The 19,288-nt window shown below is 55.9% G+C and overlaps 1 protein-coding gene across 1 annotated transcript in view; it reads left to right on the top strand.

Moving 5' to 3' along the window:
* NPLOC4 (NPL4 homolog, ubiquitin recognition factor) overlaps positions 1 to 18,901 on the top strand; it is a 59,635-nt gene extending 40,734 nt beyond the window's left edge. Inside the window, exons 13-17 of the mRNA XM_042914654.1 lie at positions 9,299 to 9,370; positions 12,868 to 12,963; positions 14,010 to 14,126; positions 15,937 to 16,039; positions 18,035 to 18,901. Of these exons, the coding sequence (XP_042770588.1) occupies positions 9,299 to 9,370; positions 12,868 to 12,963; positions 14,010 to 14,126; positions 15,937 to 16,039; positions 18,035 to 18,192 (546 nt within the window). The 3' untranslated portion in view covers positions 18,193 to 18,901. The remainder of the gene's footprint in view (positions 1 to 9,298; positions 9,371 to 12,867; positions 12,964 to 14,009; positions 14,127 to 15,936; positions 16,040 to 18,034) is intronic.
* Positions 18,902 to 19,288: the final 387 nt, after the last annotated feature.

Below are 19,288 nucleotides of genomic sequence, written 5' to 3'. Positions count from 1 at the left end.
TGTCCCCCTCCCTGTTTTTATATTACTTTTGCTTCCCTTCCCTTAATGTTCATCTGTTTTGTATCTTAAATTACTCATATGAGTGAGGTCATATGATATTTGTCTTTCTGTGACTAATTTTACTTAGCATGATACCCTCCAGTTCCATCCACGTAGTTGCAAATGGCAAAATTTTTGATCGCTGAGTAATACTCCATTGTATATATATTCCACATCTTTATCCATTCATCCGTCGATGGACATTTGGGCTGTTTCCATACTTTGGCTGTTGTCAGTAGCGCTGCTATAAACATTGGGGTGCGTGTGCCCCTTCGAAACAGCACACCTGTATCCCTTGGGTAAATGCCTAGTAGTGCAATTGCTGGGTCGTAGGGTAGTTCTATTTTTAGTTTTTTGAGGAAGCTCCATACTGTTTTCCAGCATGGCTGCACCAGTTTGCGATCCCCCCAGCAGCGCAAAAGAGATCCTCTCTCTCTGCATCCTCACCAACATCTGTTGTTGCCTGAGTTGTTAGCGTTCGCTATCCTGACAGGTGCGAGGTGGTATCTCATTGTGGTTTTGATTTGTATTTGCCTGATGATGAGTGACGTTGAGCAAGTTTTCATGTGTCTGTTCGCCATCTGGATATCTTCTTTAGAGAATGTCTGTTAATGTTTTTTGCCCATTTCTTCACTGGATTATTTGGTTTTTGGGTGTTGAGTTTGATAAGTTCTTTATAGATTTTGGATACTAACCCTTTATCTGATATGTCATTTGCAAACATCTTCTCCCATTCCTTCAGTTGCCTTTTAGTTTTGCTGGTTGTTTCCTTCTCTGTGCAGAAGCTTTTTATTCCGATGAGGTCCCAGTAGTTCATATTTGCTCATTTCCCTTGCCTCCAGAGACGTGTTGAGTTAAGAAGTTGCCATGGACAAGGTCAAAGAGGTTTTTGCCTGTTTTCTCCTCTAGGATTTTGATGCTTCCTGTCTTATGTTTAGGTCTTTCATCCATTTTGAGTTTCTTTTTGTGTCTGGTGTAAGAAAGTGGTCCAGGTTCATTCTTCTGCGTGTCGCTGTCCAGTTTTCCCAGCACCACTTGCTGAAGAGACTGTCTTTATTCCGTTGGATATTCTTTCCTGCTTTGTCAAAGATTAGTTGGCCATACGTTTGTGGGTCTATTTCTGGGGTCTCTATTCTGTTCCATTGATCTGAGTGTCTGTTTTTGTGCCAGTACCATGCTGTCTTGAGGATTATAGCTTTGTAGTATAGCTTGAAGTGTGGGAGTGTAATGCCTCCAGCTTCGGTTTTCTTTTTCAAGATTGTTTTAGCTATTCAGGGTCTTTTCTGGTTCCATACAAATTTTAGGATTGCTTGTTCTAGCTTTGTGAAGAATGCTGGTGTTATTTTGATAGGAATTGCATTGAATATGTAGATTGCTTTGGGTAGTAAGTTCCTCTAATTTATATACATATTCTTGTGGGTTTTCTGCACAGATGAACGTATTGTCCAGGAATGGTAGTTGTCTCCCCTTTGCCATTCATTTCGGCTCCTCGTGCTGGTAGGGCTTCCAGAACAGTGTCCAGGGACCAGTGCTGTTATCTTGTTTGCGACCATGAAATAAGTGCTTTCAGGATTTTATCGTTAACTGTGAGTCTGTCTTTCTGGTAATGCTCTTTATTTGGAGATTTGCTTTTTGCTTGCATGTCTTGTAAGTTTCTTGCACTTAAGAAGCGAGCTCCCTTTTGTCACGGAGCCTATGTTGTTTCTTTAATCCTGCTGTGGTTTCCCTGGATTGCTCACTCGCCTGTCGGTGAGAGCAGGCTAGCAGTGCTTCCCACAATTTGTTACAGACTTACGGGGTTTGAGACACTCATTTCTCACATGTTTTAGGAAAATACCAGTTTGAGCAAAGAGACCTCCACAGGCAAACATTGAAGTAACTCCTGTGGACCGTGGGCTGTGGGCTGTGGCCTGCAGGCTTACAGGTGGGACACACACCGATGCCTGTCTGAGGCTACTCATCGTGTTGTTGTATGGGGTAAACAAAAATGGGAAGTGATTCTACAAGTTCAATAACAGGGCCTTCAATTAAAATGTCTCTGGGATAAAATACTATGTGACCATTAAAGGCATGTGCTTGAAAATTATTTAAAAATCTGGGATAGGGGCGCCTGAGTGGCTCGGTCAGTTGAGTGTCTGCCTCTTGATTTTGGCTCAGGTGGTGGGATTGAACCCCACGTCAGGCTCTGTGCTGAGTGTGGAGCCTGCTTTACGTTCTCTCTCCCCCTCTTCCCCTCTCCCCTGCTTCCCTTGCTTGCACTTGTTCTCGCTTTCTTAAAAAAAAAAAAAAAAATACCTGGGATAAAACTCATAATGTAAAATTAAGCATGTACCTGTACGTGCAGCGTAAAGATACATGTGTAGGTGTTTGTGCACACATCGATGTGTGCATTTATATGGAGGACGGGGCTGGAGAGCTCGGGGGTCCTTCGGGAGGGCGGTGCTTGTCCACAGCTCCGATCTGTACGTCCCGGCACGTACTGTGCAGCCTGCAACGAATGGCTGGGGGGGTGGGGAGCGGTGCCCTGAGACCGGGACACCGGAGAAGGAAGGAAGGTGAAGAGACCCGCAGGACGGCCAAGGCGTCGTGTTTTCTGTGCTTTTCCTGAAGGAGTCACTGCTTGACCTGGGTTATCTTCGGGGGGGGGGGGGTGTTCACTGTGGAGGGGACTGGTCTTTTCTGTCTTCTGTGCTGCGTGGACGCTATGTGTGTGTTTCTTTTATAATTTAATGCAAGAGTTGTACTTGTTCATGGTCGCACCCTTGATTCCTACAAAAAGACACAGGGGAGGCGTGATCAGCGGTAGCCACTGTTTGTGTCTAGCATGTTTCCTTTTCATTTCTGTTATTTTAGAGCAGATTTTTTAAAGTTTATTTATTTTGAGAGCACACCTGCGCACACAGGGGAGGCGGAGAGAGAGGGAGAGAATCCCGAGCCGGCTCCACACTGTCAGTGCAGAGCCCAACGCAGGGCTCGATCCCACGAACCCTGAAATTCTGACCTGAGCCGAAATCAAGAGTCAGATGCTTAACCAACTGAGCCCCCCAGGCGCCCCATCAGGTTTTTAAATGGGGCTCATAATGATAAGGGGGCACGTTATTGAATATGTGGCTGAATCAATGTATTTAACAACTGACATCTGCTTCCGTCGCTCCTGGATGCCGCTAGGGGTGCTGGTGCGCGTTGGTGCAGCTCTGGACAGGACGCCGGTGCCGGTGCCCCCCCATCGTCACCCCGGCCACGGGTAGGTGAGGGTGCGGCTTGGGAGGGTGCCGCGTTCCCTGGGGTTTCCCTGGGGGTGGATTTGCAGGCGTGGTGTTCGGATGGTGTTCGGGGCCGTTGCCTGGATGAGGTGGAGACGAGCGTCCAGGGCCAGCCGAGGCCTGGGCCCCCAGCACGGACAGGCGGGGCTGCCGTGCGCCCTCGGGGCACAAGGGCACACCTGGAAGCCAGGCAGAGCTGCCTCGTCCGGAGGCGCCCGTGGGTCCAGAATGGGGGCGCCGTTGGCACCACGTGGCCGTCGGGGCCTGGCGCAGCTAGCGTGGGGAACGCGGGGCTGGTCGGCGCGGTTTAAAGAAGAGACGAGGGAGGAGCCAGGTCTGCTGGGAAGGCAGGCGGAGCGGTGGCTGGTGCTGCCGTGGGAAGCGGGGCCAAGACACGTGCTCGTTCAGGGTTTCGTGAACGTCAAAGAAATACCCCGCGTGCGTGTCCTGTGGGAAGAGGTGACGGGCGGGGAACAGAGGAGACCGCGGGCGGTGTCCTTGAGGCAGCGCAGCACGGTAGGTAGAGAATGTGTGGCGGCCCTGGGCTCCGGGGTGTTCAGAGACAGGACGGTACCGGCTGGGGGTGGACGGGGGCCCCGGGCTCCCGGACGGCGGGCCGCTGCTGGAGGGCTGGGACTGGGAGTCTCGGGGGAGCAGTTTGCACACGGGAAGCCAGGCTTCGGCCGAGGGCGAGGCCACAGTAGTAGGTGGAGCTACTGGAAGCTCGCGGCGAGCATCCAGGCAGCGGGAGCCCCGAGGGGGTGCCGTCGGGCGGGCGCGCAGCTCCAAGGCGCACGCGCTCCAGGGGCACAGGTCTGTGTCTCACTTAACGTACAGGGACTTTACTAACGCAAAATCGGACGTGTGCTTCCGGGAAATCCGAAATTCTAGATGACGGGGAAGTAGGCGCCCGGCACCAGCCTTCACCTGTGCTTCCAGCACCCACCGTGCACGCGTGGGGGCAGGAGAGCCTAGGACGGCGTCGCCAGGGTCTGCAGCGTCTTCACTCAGGCCAGACCTCGACCCCCTGCCAGGTGTCACACCTGGGTCCCGGGACGACAGCGGTGGGCGAGTCGCACCGGCGCCCTCCTCCCAGGCGGTCCGTGGGGCGACCGTGGGGGTGCCCCGGTGTGGCGTGGCAGGGCGCTCCGGAACTGAAGAGTGTGAGAGTTAGCCAGGTGGGGAGGGCCTCGTCCAGGGGCCACACGTCCTCAGGCCCCGATGCGTCTGGGGGCCGTGGCTCTGCGGTAGGTGGAGCGCGCTGGAGATGGTGACGCGGGTGGCGGGAAGACACGGGCAGAGGTGGAAGGTGGCTCTGGGACGTGCCCGCCGGAGGGGATGTGGAGGCGGGTGGATCTCGCGGCAGGCTACACGAGCACCACATGCCGGCTGCCGAGCTGGGAGAGGGCAGCGGGGGGGAGATGTGAGGTGGGCCCACAATCCGCGAGGAGGCGCGCTAGGAGGGGAGGGAGCTCCCTGTTGTAGGTGGTCATTGTGGGCACAGGGCTGGGGAGCCCGATGAGGCTGGCGCTGTCACGCGGGGGCCGTGCGTCCACTGGCTGTGGCCTTTGGGTGTGGAGACTGGGTGCCAGGGCCCAGGGCTCTGCTGTCCTAGCAGGAAGGGACCCGGGCTGGAGCCAGGCCTCTGGTTGGGGTGGGTGGGAAGGCACTGGAGTCACGAACTTCGGCGAGTAGCACCGTGAGCACGGCCGGGGCTGTGTGTTCGAGGTCTGGCGTGGCCGGACCGCAAGGAAGCCAAGCCAGCCATCTTTGGCGTCCTCCTCTCTGGAGGCCCTGGAAGGGGGAGAGGGGACAGGGAGGCAGAGAAGGGGCAGCTCTCCTGCCGGGAGCTGCCGTGGGGGCTCGGCCCGTGGAGCCCCTTTCTGTCTCCGCCATCGTTCGGGGGCCGCCCCAGTGCCTGGCGCTTACCCAGGAGTGCTCTCTGGGCCAGCTCTGCCTCACTCCTGCCACGTGCTCTGTGCCGGCGTCATTTGTCGAAGGATAGGTGTGTTTCGGGGGTTTTATGCATTCTCCCAAATCTCCAAGAAGGTGGCGCTGTCTGAGCCCCCGGGGCCGTGCTGTCGGGACCCCGCGCCGCACCCCTTCATCCTGAGAGGGTGTCTTCTGTTTCCTTGGGGAATTGTCTTGTGCTTTCTGCATTCGGTTGGCTGGTCTTTGTGATTAACCCGTCATGTGCTGACACACATGCCAGGGTGCCGTTTTCTTTATAGTTGCCATACAGAGAAGCTGCAATCGTTTCTGTTCAGAGTCTTTTTCGTTATAATTTCTGCCCATTTCATTGTATTTGGGAAATGATTCTTTATCCCAAAACTACATACTTACTTATGTTTTCTCTTGGTGTTTTTATCGTTTAATTTTACATTGAGGTTCGTGATCCATTTATCCATTATTTTTTGGTTTATTTATTGTAGTTCTCTTATACATCACATGTTTGTCAGGGTGGGACCCTTCACTCATTCAGCTGTTTGTTTGTTTGTTTGTTTACTTATTTATTGAGAGAGAGAGAGAGAGAGAGAGAGAGAGAGAGAGAATCCCAAGCAGCTTCCGTGCTGTTGGTGCAGAGCCTGGCTCAGGGCTCGATTTCATGAACCATGAGATCATGACCTGAGCAGAGATCAGGAATCAGATGCTTAACCAACCGAGCCCCCTAGATGCCCCTCATTTAGCTTTTTTAAACAAATGGTGGTTTTTTTTTTTTTAATGTTTATTTTTTGAGAGAGTGAGCATGAATGGGGAAGGGGCAGAGAGAGATGGAGACACAGAATCTGAACCAGGCTCCAGGCTCTGAGCTGTCAGCACGGAGCCCGACACAAGGCTCGAACCCACGAACTGTGAGATCATGACTTCAGCCAGAGTCAGACGTCCAACTGATTTAGCCACCCAGGCACCCTTCCAAAATGTTTTAATTACAAGAGATTACATTTGCTACCAACGTTATTTAGGAAAACTTAGCAATTAATCAAGAAATTGCCAAAAAGAGAAGAGATTCTGAACAACATACTAGCATAATGTCCGGTCTCAGAAGAAGGATTTTGTGGTACCTGAAATCTCCAAGCTAGGCTTTCATTCGAATCCGCTGTCAGGACCAGGGTCTGTGGCCACAAGGTCCCCACGAGGGGAGGAGTAGGGTTGGAGTGCGCGACCTCACGGCGCCATCGCGTTGTTGAGCGGAGATCGCCAAGTTCTGATGCAGAGATGAATTCTGCTGTGGATGGACCGGGTCTCTGACCCCCTCCACCCCTCCCAGCCGTTAGATCTTGGGCAGGTTAACTCACCTTGGTACCCCTCCGTGTCCTCATCATGCGCTGGGGACCCCGGGGTTGTGCGCACGCGGTATCTAGCCTGGACTGTAGGCTACCAGCGCCTAATACATGCCGGCGACTGGTTGTGTCTGCATCTGACAGACACTCTGCAGGTGGTTATCAGTGAGACCGTTTCCTAGACGGTGATTCTTGGAGAAAGTTTGTTCTGAGATCTTGCCAGTTCTTTAAAGAGAAAAGCAAAATAGGAGTAAACTTAAAAAAAGGGGCGCCTGGGTGGCTCCGCCCGTTAAGGGTCTGACTCTTGATTTCGGCTCAGGTCATGATCTCTTGGTTCGTGCGTTCGGGTCCCACATCAGGCTGTGCGCTGACAGCACGGAGCCTGCCTGGGATTCTCTCTCCCTCTCTCTCTGTCCCTCTCCTGTTCGTGCTCTGTCCCTCTCCTGTTCGTGCTCTTCCTCTGTCTCTCAAAACCAAATAAACTTTTAAAGATAAAATAAAGAGAAAAGCAATACATCAAGGATTTCATTCGCCTTTTCCAAAGCAAGATGGTGCCACCCGGTCAGTGGAGTTTGCCCTTTTCCTGGCACCAAGACGGAGATCCCGGACTCTTCTGTGACGTCACCACTACGGTGCCGCGGTCTGTGCTCATGGTCGTTGCCGGTGGGGGGGCGCTGGGGACCTCGGCCCCCGCCTCTCCCGGAGGCTTGCTCCCCTCGGACGAGGAACCGCTGACGCTTTGACTGCTGACCCGGGAATTGAGAGGCCCTCCTCCCTCAGTCCAACATCTGCTGACGCCCATAAAAAGTAATTGCTTTTGAGATGCGGTAGAGGACTGGGGGCTGGCTGGCAAAGACATCAGCAGGGAGGCATGCGGGAGAGAGAGAAGTTACCTGTTTTCCCCCAGCCCCGGGGAACAGAGGGGGATGCAACACCTTTATTTTCTTGGGGAGCAGAAAGGTACAGTCGGGTAGTTAAATTTGAAAGAGAATAGCACGACACAGAAAAAGGAGAGAGGGGCATTTAACGAGAAAAATCCCTGGAGGGGGACATTAAAGCGAACAGGTGCTGGAGGAATGTTTCTGCATATTAGAGCTTAATTAGATTTGAAGATGAATTCCAGGTGGGCTAATTATGGGTGAGTTGTTGCAGGTTCTTTCTTGTAGGGGCAAGCGCGTATTTTTGGAAATGGTGATTTAGTTTGATTGGGTTTGATTCCCACCTCCTACCATATCTCCTCCGTCGAGAAACCACCGCCTCTGGGGCCCCAGGACCCTCTCAGCAGTCTCCTGTCTCCAGCTGCCCCTGTGAAGCCGGCAGGGCCACGGAAAGCTAGGCCCAACCTGACTGCTGCACAGACGAGCCCAGGGTAGCCACCTGGCACGTGGCAGGACAAGTGACTCTTCCCCGAATTCGGTAGGAAGTCACTCCGACTTCAAAGGAAGGCAGACAGACAAAGCGGTGTGCTGTTTTCGGGATTGTGTCCTTTGATGGGTGCTAATGCTCCCTGGATAGCTAGCTGGTTCAAGCTGTTTGGACCATTTTCTGGGAGAGCCGAGGGGCAGGTGCTGGCGGGCAGCTCTCTTACGTCGTGGCTGGAAGGAAGGGAGGGAAAGCCTAGATAAACTGAGACGTATTGCAGATGAGAAATTTTAATTTCTAAAAAACAGGATCTGGGCCAAATGGGATCCCTGGTCTTGCCATTAGGGTGATAAGCCTGGTTCGACTTAGGAACCACCGACGTGGGTTGTCTGGAGACAAGGTGCACACCTCTGACGTCCCCGGCAAGGTGCCCGTGTGCCGGGGTGGCCCTGCGTCATCCTGCAGGGGGAGCCCCTCCGGGGGACCTGCTTGGCTTCCCTTCAGGTTTGAGAGCTTTAATAAGTGTAAACTTTTATGTAAGGCCTCGTAATTGGAAGTTATGGATATATAATTTATATATGAGTCAGAGAATGATTTATATGATGTTAAGTGATGATTTAGATAGAAAATATGATCCCCTCTCACAGAATCTTTAATGAAAAGTGTTGGTTCTTATGAATTTATTTCTAGAGCTCTGTTTGAACTCAGCATGTTTGACATAAATCAGATATAATTGTCATTTTATGATTAATGAACATATGCTGGCCGTTTTTCCCCATAATTAAACTTTATGTTCTGTGCATCTGACAAAGCAGAACAAGTTTAGACTCTGACAGATTGGTGGCGGGGGTTTTCCATGTCTGCATATTTGTGCGTACGTGTGCTCATTTGCGTACGTATTTATTTTATTAATGTACCGGATGAAGTGGGGATTTCAGAGGAGGGTGTGAGGGGGGTCGTTGGGAGCTAGCACTCAGTCCCGAGGTTGGGGAGCGCTTGTGCGGGACAGAGAGGTGCAGGTGGGGCCTGTGGGCAGGGGCCCGGGCCATGTGTCCTGCAAGGGGCAGCGAGTGCCGGGCCTGGTGTATGTGTGTTTGGGGGGGGGGGGGGGTTGCTGGAAAACGCTCTCCCAGTGGAGACACCCTGTTAACCAAGAACACGGCTGCTCCTTCATGTTGTGGCCATCATAACAGAGGCAGATGCGGGACAAAAACATGCACATCTTCCTCTGCTTTTTACATACTCCACAAGAATTGTGACCATTGACCAGGTAAGACAAGCCTGTGAGAGGCCAGCCGTGTCACTGGTCAGCAAACCCTTGCTCACACCTCTCGCTTTTGTTTCCCGTTCCAGGACATAGACAAGTTTGGCAATGAGATCACCCAGCTGGCCCGGCCCCTTCCCGTGGAGTATCTGATCATAGACGTAAGTGTGCGTCGTCCACCCCCCCGGGCTGCTGGGTGGGGGCTGCGTGCAGTGGCGGCTGCGACGTGGACAGCCGCCCCTCTACCTGGCCCGGGACAGCCACACAGAAAGCATAGGAATCCCTGAGCTCCTGTCATCCCCGAAAAGCTGGTTTTCTTCCAGCTTGTTTTTTTACTTCTTTAAAAACAACTTAGGGTTTACCTCTCCCTGACAAAAATGCAACCCTGGACCGGCGACCTGGCCAGGCGGCCTCTGGAGATCAGCCAGCCAGCCCGGCGTGGCTCCGTGCTCGGCGTGCTCGGTGCTGTGCTGGTCACGGTGCGGCTGCCAGGCCGGGCTCGTGGTGGGCCGCCTCACCTGAGTCAGTCCCGGGGGCACGCGGCTGTGACTGTCCTCGGGTGAGTCGGCGGGTGCTCTCCTGGGCAGAGCTCCGGGAGCCAAGGAGGCAGCTGGCTCCACCATCCAGGCTCCGCTCCTTGCGGGAGGTGTGGCCCCCGGCCAGAGCGCCACAGAGGGCTCCAGTGCCCGAGGCATCTGCAGCAGCCGGCTCCGTCCCAAGGGGATGGGCAGCGGCTCGTTTCCTGACTGCTTCCGGCCGGGATCTCTTCGGCCGTGTTTGGACTCAGGAAGGGCACGTGATTCGGGCTGTAAAACATCATTGCATTTGGAGCAGCAGGTCCCCGTGAGCCAAGCCCACCGGTGCTCCATTGCAGTTGACGGCTCCCGAGAACATATTTATTACCTAGGCCGTAAAGGCATCTGTTTGTTAGACTACCTAGGGTGTAATTAAGATGAAAACAGATTGACGGAACATACACTTAGGAGGGGTCGGCATGATTTAAAGCCAGCTTTCTGAGGTCTCCCCTCCCCGTGGCCTCCCCACCCCTTTCCTTTTAGAAAAGAACCGAGTTCTTGCTTAGTGTGCTGTGTCAGTGAGCTTGGTTGTAAGGGAACGTTGCGCCCTGGGACACCTGAGCTCTCTGTTCTTGTGGAGGGAGGCTGGAACAGTCCCTTGAGAGCAGGTGTCCAGACCAGACGGCCATCTCCAGCCCCACGCCCGACCAGGCTTGTCTGATGTCCCCAAACCTCGTGACCGGGCCACTAAAGTCACGCAAGAGGAGGGATGGGCCTCGGTACCCGGAGTGCCGTGGATGTGCTGTGGAGGCGGCCGGGCATTGGCCAGATGACCTGAAACTGGCTGGGTGGGGGGCACCGAAACAGGAGACGAGGTGCTGGGCTCACTGCACCCCTCTCCGGTGTCTGAGATATTCACAAACCGCCCAGGGCACTTTGGTTCGGCCGGGCTCTAAGGGGAGGTTACAAGTCCAGCACAGACATCTCTTAATTCCACATCCGTGGCCTGGGAGGTGCCCTGTTGTGCTGGTCCACCACTGTCTCTGCCTCCCGAAGGGGGAGCACTGCACAGTCCACAGACCTTTGTCTCTGCAGCAAGGACAGAGGCTGAGACTAATAATGCAGGCTTGCGTGTCTGAACCTTGGTGACTGTAGGCACTCGGGGCTGTCTTTGTCTTGCAGAGGGACAGAGTGAGGCCTGGGATCTGTCCGCAGCTGACAGGCCACACAGCCAGTACGTGGCCCCGGGGCTGGAGTCCACACGGCTGCATGCTCTCGTCAGTAAAAGATGAGTGGGCTGGGTGCCAGCCTGGCTCAGTCGGTAGAGGGTGTGGCTCTTAACCTTAGGGTTGTGAGTTTAAGCCTCACATTGGGTGCTGAAATTACGTAAAAATAACATCTTTAAGTGGGGCGCCTGGGTGGCTCAGTCGGTTAAGCATCCAACTTCGGTTTAGGTCATGATGTCGAGGTTCGTCAGTTCGAGCCCCGCGTCGGGCTCGCTGCTGTCAGCGCAGAGCTGACTTCAGATCCCTCGTCCCCCTCTCTCTCTCTGCCCCTCACCTGCTTTCATGCACGTCCTCTCTGTCTCAAAAATAAACATTTAAAAATAAACAGAAATAAAAGTAAAAATCGACAAATTGTTCAGTTGGGGTGCCTGGGCGGCTCACTCGGTTGAGCATCTGACTCTGGATTTTGACTCACGTCACGGTTGCATGGTCGTGAGATGGAACCCCACAACGAGGAGTGGAGCCTGCTTGGGTGTCTCTCTCTCTCCCTCTCTCTCTCCCTCTCTCCCTCTCTCTCTCCCTCCCTCCCTCCCTCTCTCTCTCCCTCCCTCCCTCCCTCTCTCTCTCCCTCCCTCCCTCCCTCTCTCTCTCCCTCCCTCCCTCCCTCTCTCTCTCTCCCTCTCCCTCTCTCCCTCTCCCTCTCTCCCTCTCCCCCTCCCTCTCCCTCCCTCTCCCTCCCTCTCCCTCCCTCTCCCTCCCTCTCCCTCCCTCTCCCTCCCTCTCCCTCTCCCTGTCTCTCCCTCTCTCTCCCTCTCTTCCTCTCTCTCCCTCTCTTCCTCTCTCTCCCTCTCTCTCCCCCTCTCTCCCCGTCTCTCCCTCTCTCCCTCCCTCTCTCTCCTTTCTCTGCCCCTCCCCTGCTGGCTCGCACTCTTTCTTTCCTAAAATAAATTCATAAACTTTAAACAATTGTTTTAAAAAGTAAAAAAATCTTCAAGACCATCAGGGCTCTGGTCTCAGATGCTGCTGCCGGCTCGGCTTGTCCTTGAGCCTGCTGGCACAGTCACAGCACATCCCGGGCCAGCCCCAGACAGCCCGCTGCCTTCGCCGATGCAAAAAGCAGACCAGAACGACACTTTCATTCCCGAGAAATAGTCCCGAAGGAACCAGAATAGCTGCTCTAAATCTGGACGACGTGTAATCCGCTGCCGCTGGTGTCGCGTTGCAGAGGAAAAGCTGCGTCAACCAAAATGTGGCACTTTGGGGCGGGGGAGCATCTGCCCGGAGCAGTGAAACCGGTATTTGTATCGGTTATTGCACACTTACCACTGTCCTGTAGTTCCCGTCGACTGTGTGCCGGATTGAAGATGCTCTCCGTTGCTAGTAAAGCACGTCTGAGCCAAATGAAGAGTTCAGGTTCCCCCCGGACACACGTTCTTGACTCCAGCCCGTCTGATGGCGAGCGGGATGGCCGTGCGCCGCGCCTCGGGGCTGAGCAGCGGCTCCCTCGCGGCCTGGACGTGTCCTGGCCCCGTGCAGTGGTGCCGCGGGCTCTCTGGAGGTCACTGCGCCTCTCAGGCCGTCGCGGGCTGCCCCTGAGAGCCCTCCCAGCCGCGTCCGTGGCGCTCCCACGGCGCGCCCTCTGGCTTATCGTCGGCTTACAGAAACCGCCCGCAAATGGCACGGTCCTAGAAATCGTCAAAAACGATTCTTCGGTTTGCTTCCCAGAGTCCTGAGCATCAGGGGTCTCACTTAGGCGTGTCGTTAGCGGGTAACCGCTGCGTCCAGCGTGGAGCAGTCGGGCCTCCGCGGCCGTGAGGGACTCGGAGCTCGGGGAGGGCGTCGCTGCTCGTGGCACCTGAGGGCCGCCCTCGCCCGTTGGCGCACAAGTGATGGTGGGTTCGTGTTTCTGTTCATTAGATCACAACAACTTTCCCCAAGGATCCAGTTTATACTTTTCCTATTTCGCAAAATCCGTTTCCTATTGAGAACCGGGACGTGCTGGGTGAGACACAGGTAAGCTCTTTTCTTTACAAACATAACTTAAAGTAACTGCCGCTTGTTTATCTGGTGTCAGTGTCGTTTTCCCAGAAAGTACCAAGCTTTTACACTCTCCCGATTGATTCTTATGGCAGAGCCACCAGCTGGGACTTTTTTCGAGACGCTGTTGGTCACCGTGACACCCTCTCTGGAGTGGGGTTGATGAATCCCCACAGAGGCAAATCCTCGGAGGCCCCAGGCCTGTGGATCTGCCGGAAGAGCCGTGGTCGGCTGACTTCTTTTTTTCCCCAGATCTATTCACCACTTGTGTCCTCTCCCAACAACTTTTGTGTCATTTGTTTGTTGACCAGCGTCCCGTCTTTGTGGAGATGTCTCTCTTTGCTCTGTCATCCTGCCGCGTGGGCCTCGCCGCCTGGGCTTCCCGCCACGTCCTGCGCGGCGGCCCCTCCTCTGAGGCACGGCGGAGGCCGTGCGGAATTGCTGAAGCTGCCTCGTGCTGCCACACGGATGGTCCGGGACACGTTTGTTCCTAGGTGCATCTGTCCGTGCGGGGACCCGGGCCGCTTGTAGCGGTGCAGAGCCACTTACCGGGTGGCTCTCTTGAACGTCCTGTTTTGAGTTTTGCCGAAGGCGCGGCGTCTCATAATCCCCCCAACTCGCACACATAGTTACTCCTCATCGCAGTCACGCTGCCCCAGTCAACAGCGCGGCTGCACAGGGAGCACAGACCAGTCGTCTCGCCCCGAAGTGGGCCCTTCCCGCAGCCCACTCCACTTGGACGTGTCTTTTTTTGAACGCGTCTCCCAGCTGGGTCAGCTTTATAAACGCGCTCCCTTGCACGTCCCTCGATGCGTCACGTGTGCCGAGGGCCACAGCCTGTGCCGCGGCCACGTGCGTCCCTATGCCCGGGTCCCCGTCGGTGGCCGTAGAACGAGATGGGAGAGGTGTGTGTCCGCACCCTGCATTCAGCCGTGGCCCAGGCGGAGACGGACAGCTGTCTGGGCAGTGGGGTGGCCACAGCATGCTCCCGTTCACTGCGTCCTTCTGCCTCACCGCTCTAGGACTTCCACAGTCTGGCCACCTACCTGTCCCAGAATACTTCCTCCGTGTTCCTGGACACCATCTCGGATTTCCATCTCCTGCTCTTTCTGGTCACCAATGAAGTCATGCCTCTGCAGGTACGGGCCCGGCCTGCGTGTGCGCGCCCGCCGAGCACCTGGCTTTGTAGTCCTCGGGCGGGATTGGCTATAAAGAGACGCTGCTTTTCCTCTCAAGCCAGAGCGTGGCTGGGAAGCCGGGTCGCAGTCCCCCTTACGTCCTGCGGGCGGTGGCTTTTCACAAGGGGCTTGCCGGTAGAATGATGGATTTTTGACACGAAGCATTTGCACTGAAACAACTTGTTTTAAGTGTCTGCCCCCCCCCCCCCCCCCCGTGATGGAGGACAGCTTCGTTTGTTATAATCCCGTGGGAAGCAGACAATAGTGAGCTCCGTGTCCTCTAGCGTGGAGCTTTAGAGATCAACCATTTACATAATTTCTGTCCTAACGGTTTTGGAATCCTAGCCTCTGCTTCTTACTGATCTCTCGCCTCCTCCTGAATCAGCTTTGGTTTTATCACCTAGGCCCAGAAGGTTGGCCAGCGTCCAGACCCTGAGTGCACAGCTGCATAGTTGGCATTTTTAAGGCATGCCGTCAGGGAGAAGAGGGCGTCTGTCACCGACACTGGCTGCCATCTGAGCATTGCGGGGGTAGGGGGCGGTAGGCGGTGGTCAGTGGGTCCAGCCAGGAGGCCCCTACTTATTTTGTGCCTTCTTTCTGTCGGAGACCCAAGGAAACACCAGAGAGAGGGGGACGAATTCTTTCTGAGCCACTGACTCAACACATTCCCTGCAGGTGACAGAGAGGAGAGGAGATGTCCCTCCCTCCCCACTGTTCTCCTATGTCAGGTGGCCTATAGCCGTTCTCGGGTCCTGCTGGGTTTATCTTTTTTTTTTTTTTTTTTTTTAATTTTTTTTTTCAATGTGTTTTATTTATTTTTGGGACAGAGAGAGACAGAGCATGAACGGGGGAGGGGCAGAGAGAGAGGGAGACACAGAATCAGAAACAGGCTCCAGGCTCTGAGCCATCAGCCCAGAGCCTGACGCGGGGCTCGAACTCACGGACCGCGAGATCGTGACCTGGCTGAAGTCGGACGCTTAACCGACTGCGCCACCCAGGCGCCCCCCTGCTGGGTTTATCTTGTGTCTGTATTTTGTCCCCGAACTGCCCACTTCTGGTATTTGATATCAGGCACCCCGAGACTCCCCACTGGCTTTCTTTGCCTGCCTTGTTAAACCCAGAGAGTGGCCCCCCCGGCCCCAAGTGTAGCCACTGCCGGTCCGGTTGGACAGGTGACGAAAGCCTGGGCTCTTCACACCACGGCCTCCTCGCCAGTAAACACGTACTGTTTGGCGGTCACCTGCTGGAAAACATTTTTCCGGGGAGCTCCTGAGAGCCCCCAAAGCTCTCTTATAGATTCTCAATGTATAAACTATTTTAATTCTCTGCACGTTGACCCTGGAGGCCTGGGATCTAGAGAGCATTTTTACAGACTTGGTTGAGAAGGTAGAGAGCCTCCAGGGAGAAGCGTGAGGGTGGAGGGTGGACCCCACGGCCACAGGCGCCTGTCTGTGCATCCGAGCCCTCAGGGTAAGGAATGTGAGCTTCAGTGTCCGGTGGCTGAGAGCGCTGGTTGGCTTAGGACAGAGAGCAGCACGTTAGGGCTATTTGGGAAGAACTTAAATTTTGGCACTAAAATTCAGCACGTAGATGTATAGACCTAGGTGTGTGGTATTCTGTTTCATGGTGACGGCCTGGGAGGTTCTTTACATTCCCTTTGAAGAGTGTCTTGAGGTTTCCCAACATACGGTTAATAGGAAGCAGCCTATTAAGCGGAGTGTGCCCACCATAGGCAAAGCCGGTTGGAGCCTCCGGTTTTGGGTTCTTGCAGGACAGCATCAGCTTGTTGCTGGAGGCTGTGAGGACCAGAAATGAGGAGCTCGCGCAGACGTGGAAGAAATCCGAACAGTGGGCCACCATCGAGCAGCTCTGCAGTAAGTGTCCTCCCTTTCCTCAGTCCCGAGGGTCCTGCTCTCATACTCCTAGCGCTAGAGCCCAGGCGAAGCTGCTTATGTCCTGGGAGCCGGACCCCCCGGTGCGCCCCGACGGGTGTCCCGGGCCATCACACGAGCACGGACCTTCTCGTTGCTGTAACGTGCGTGCTGTAAAGGTCACCCGGATCGTTGGGATACAGTTCCGTGCACGCACCCACATGTACATGGGGGATCTGCTAAGCTCCAGCGTCTTAGGAGCAATTCAAAAGCCCTTATTTTAGATGCACGGAAACCTCACATTCACGTAAGTGCCGAAAGGCCAGAACCCTTTGGTGTCAGCCTTTTCTTTTTCCCCTCCTTTCTGCCGGTCCTCCGAACTTTCTCGATGGATAAGGAGGGAAAGTGTTCCGAAGAGAATGTGGGGATCTGTGTCTCGGAACCTGAGTCGGCACGCTGCCCCGGGAGAGCCTTCCGTCTGTGGTTCCTTCCGGGCAGGTGCTACGCTGTGGCCGAGCCGTCCGGCCGAGCACTGAGAGTGGTGGCCGCGGTGCAGCCCTTTGCCCCGTGGCTTTGAGCAGCTCTGGAATGCCCTCCTCACACGGCTTGGCAAATACACATAGGGGGTGTCTGTAGCGTTGGCTCAGTGCAGTGGGTAGATCTTAGAGCCAGTGGAGTCTCCGCTGTGAGGGCACCCAGGTGGAGAGCTCTTGTTCTCTCTTGACGCTAAGGTCCCCGGGGGATCGGGGGCCCGAAGGGCCTAGTATTTGTTGTGCTGCGCTGCTCGTCCGTCAGGTTTTTTCCTATACGATTCTGACGGACCAGTGACGCGGCCGGCTCCACGTGCCTTTACTCTTGCCCTGGCGTTCTGAAACACTGCTCGTATATTCTGAGGCAGAGGACAAGGTCTTCCCACCAAATTCCCGAAAACGTAGGCCTGCAGCCTCGTGTCCTCGGGAGGACGGCGGTCTGGTGCCAGCCAGCGGCGCTCAGCCCCTGGTGTAAGTCTCTGGTACCCGTGGCCCCTACGCCGGCACCGTTCCGTTTGAATCCTTCACACGGGAATGTGGATGGCAACAGCTTGAATATTCCGGGGCCCTCAGCGTCAGCCCAGGAATGCCCAGAGAGACTGGGCACGGGGTTGACCAGCACAGCACGGGGAACGGTCAGGGATGTTGTGATAACGTGGGGGGAGCACTGGGTAACGTACAGGACCGGCGAGCCACCGTGTTGGGCACCCAAACTAATAGAAAGTTGTACGTCACCCATCCTCGAATTTAAAAAAACAACAACCGGGCGAGACATTTCACAGAAAGAGGTAACGGCGACGGTCACCATCGTTAGTCGTCAGGGAAACGCAAAGTGCAATAAACAAGAGACCGCTACCCATTCGGCAGAGTGGCTGAGACGAGAAACTGGCAGTGTTACGTGCTCGCGGGTTCGCCCACGCTGGTGAGGACGGGAGAGCCGTCTGGCCGCGTTTTGTAAACGGTCACTTCCTCTGGGATCCGGCGAGCCTGCTCCTAGGTTTTCACCCGAGACGTGAAAACACGGGCCCACGCGGAGGTGCGTGCAAGCATGTTGACGGCAGCTTTGTTGATAATGGCTCGGAACTGTCAACGACCCAGATGGCCATCGCCAGGGAAGTGGGTAGCCAGCACCGGTGTTCTCACAAAGAGCCCACACGCAGCAGGAGGAAGGAGGGCGCCACGGACACGGCACACGAGGAGGGTGGCGGTGGGGTAGAGTTGGTCACGGGTGACGGCTTCGGGTTCTGAGGGCAACGGTGTCGTGTATTTAGCGGGGTCCTGTGTGCGAGCAGGGGACTCGCAGCGGGGGTCCTGGCACCCAGGCCGTCCCTACCTGTAGTGCTTTCTTTGCGAGCCCCCATTTGCTCTGGGGGCGGTGCAGGAGAGCTCTGGGGCGGGTGGGGCGTCCCGCCGCGCCCCACCCGCTACCGACGAACCACGACGAGTGGCCGTTTCTCTCCCCCCACAGGCACGGTCGGAGTGCAGCTTCCAGGCCTCCAGGAGTATGGAGCCGTGGGCGGCTCCACGCACGCTGCCACGGCCGCCATGTGGGCCTGTCAGCACTGCACCTTCATGAACCAGCCGGGCACCGGCCACTGCGAGATGTGTAGCCTCCCTAGGACCTAGGGCCCCCGGCCCCTGCTGGCAGGACTCGGCCCACCGCAGCCTCTCTCTGCAGCCGGGATCATTGCAACCGTCGCCCCGCGGTGGGCAGCCCTGAAGGGCGGGGCAGGGGGGCTGCCCTGGGGTCTCCGACCCACGAAGCTTCTCAGCACCAGGCTTCCGTGGAGGGAGAGCCAGCCTGGCGCTCTGCGGGCTGGCAGCAGCCTCCTAGCGGAGCGGCACGGTGGTCTCCCCCCCCCCCCCCCCCCCCCCAGACGCCCCGTGCCGGCCTCCGAGGTGATGGAAGGCCCCTGGCGCCTCGGAATCGTCACCTGGGGTTGGGAGGGACGCCGAGGCCTTACTGCCACCATCCAGCTTTCTCTTCCCTTCCCTTTGGATGCTTTTTGTTCTTGCCCCTCCCGTGGTTCCGGTTGGGGGTTTTTGGTGGCCACCGTACCTGTCGCTCTGGGCAGACCCTGCCCGTGAGGCCTCTTCCTCCCCTGCCAGCAGCCGCCGTCTGGCGGAACGTGAGCAGGACCGGGCTCGCCGACCCACCGTTTGCTTGATCTGCGGCTTAGTTTGCTGCCCACCCTTCTCGCTCTCACCAGACATCCAGGTGGGGCTTTTTAAAGTCTGCGTTGGTTGTAATAACAGTTATCAGTAATTTCTGCCCGGAAGACTTTTATTTATTTCTTTTTAAGGTAAAAACAACATAAAAGGGGAGTGAGAGAGACTAGTTTCCACTTCCTGCCCTCCCATACCGAGTCCCTGGGAGCGGGCACAGGGTGGGCACAGGGTGGGCGAGGGTGGACGGGAACCCACAGTCAGTTCTTGGAAGTAAACCTCAGTGCCTGAGACTCTTCTGCCAAGCCACACAGCCGCCACAGCTGCGGACTCGGTGGACCAGCAGGAGGGCGGCGGTGGCTCCGCTGAGGATCGCCTCCCCCCACCCCGCCCCGAGGCCTCGGACCAGGCCTGCGTGGGGCGAGCTGGGTTGTCCAGGACCCGCTTTGCCCTGTACACCGTTTCCTCCCACTGCCCTGCCGGCCCCCAGCCGCCTGCGTGGCGTGTGGCCGTTGCGGCAGGCCTGCGTGAGAGAGCAGGGGCCGGCCTGTAGGGA

The sequence above is a fragment of the Panthera leo genome, chromosome E1, assembly GCF_018350215.1.
Source record: "Panthera leo isolate Ple1 chromosome E1, P.leo_Ple1_pat1.1, whole genome shotgun sequence".
In the NCBI taxonomy this organism is placed as follows: domain Eukaryota; kingdom Metazoa; phylum Chordata; class Mammalia; order Carnivora; family Felidae; genus Panthera; species Panthera leo.
Note: the sequence above shows the minus strand (reverse complement) of the source record. Positions and strands in the feature narration are given on the sequence as shown.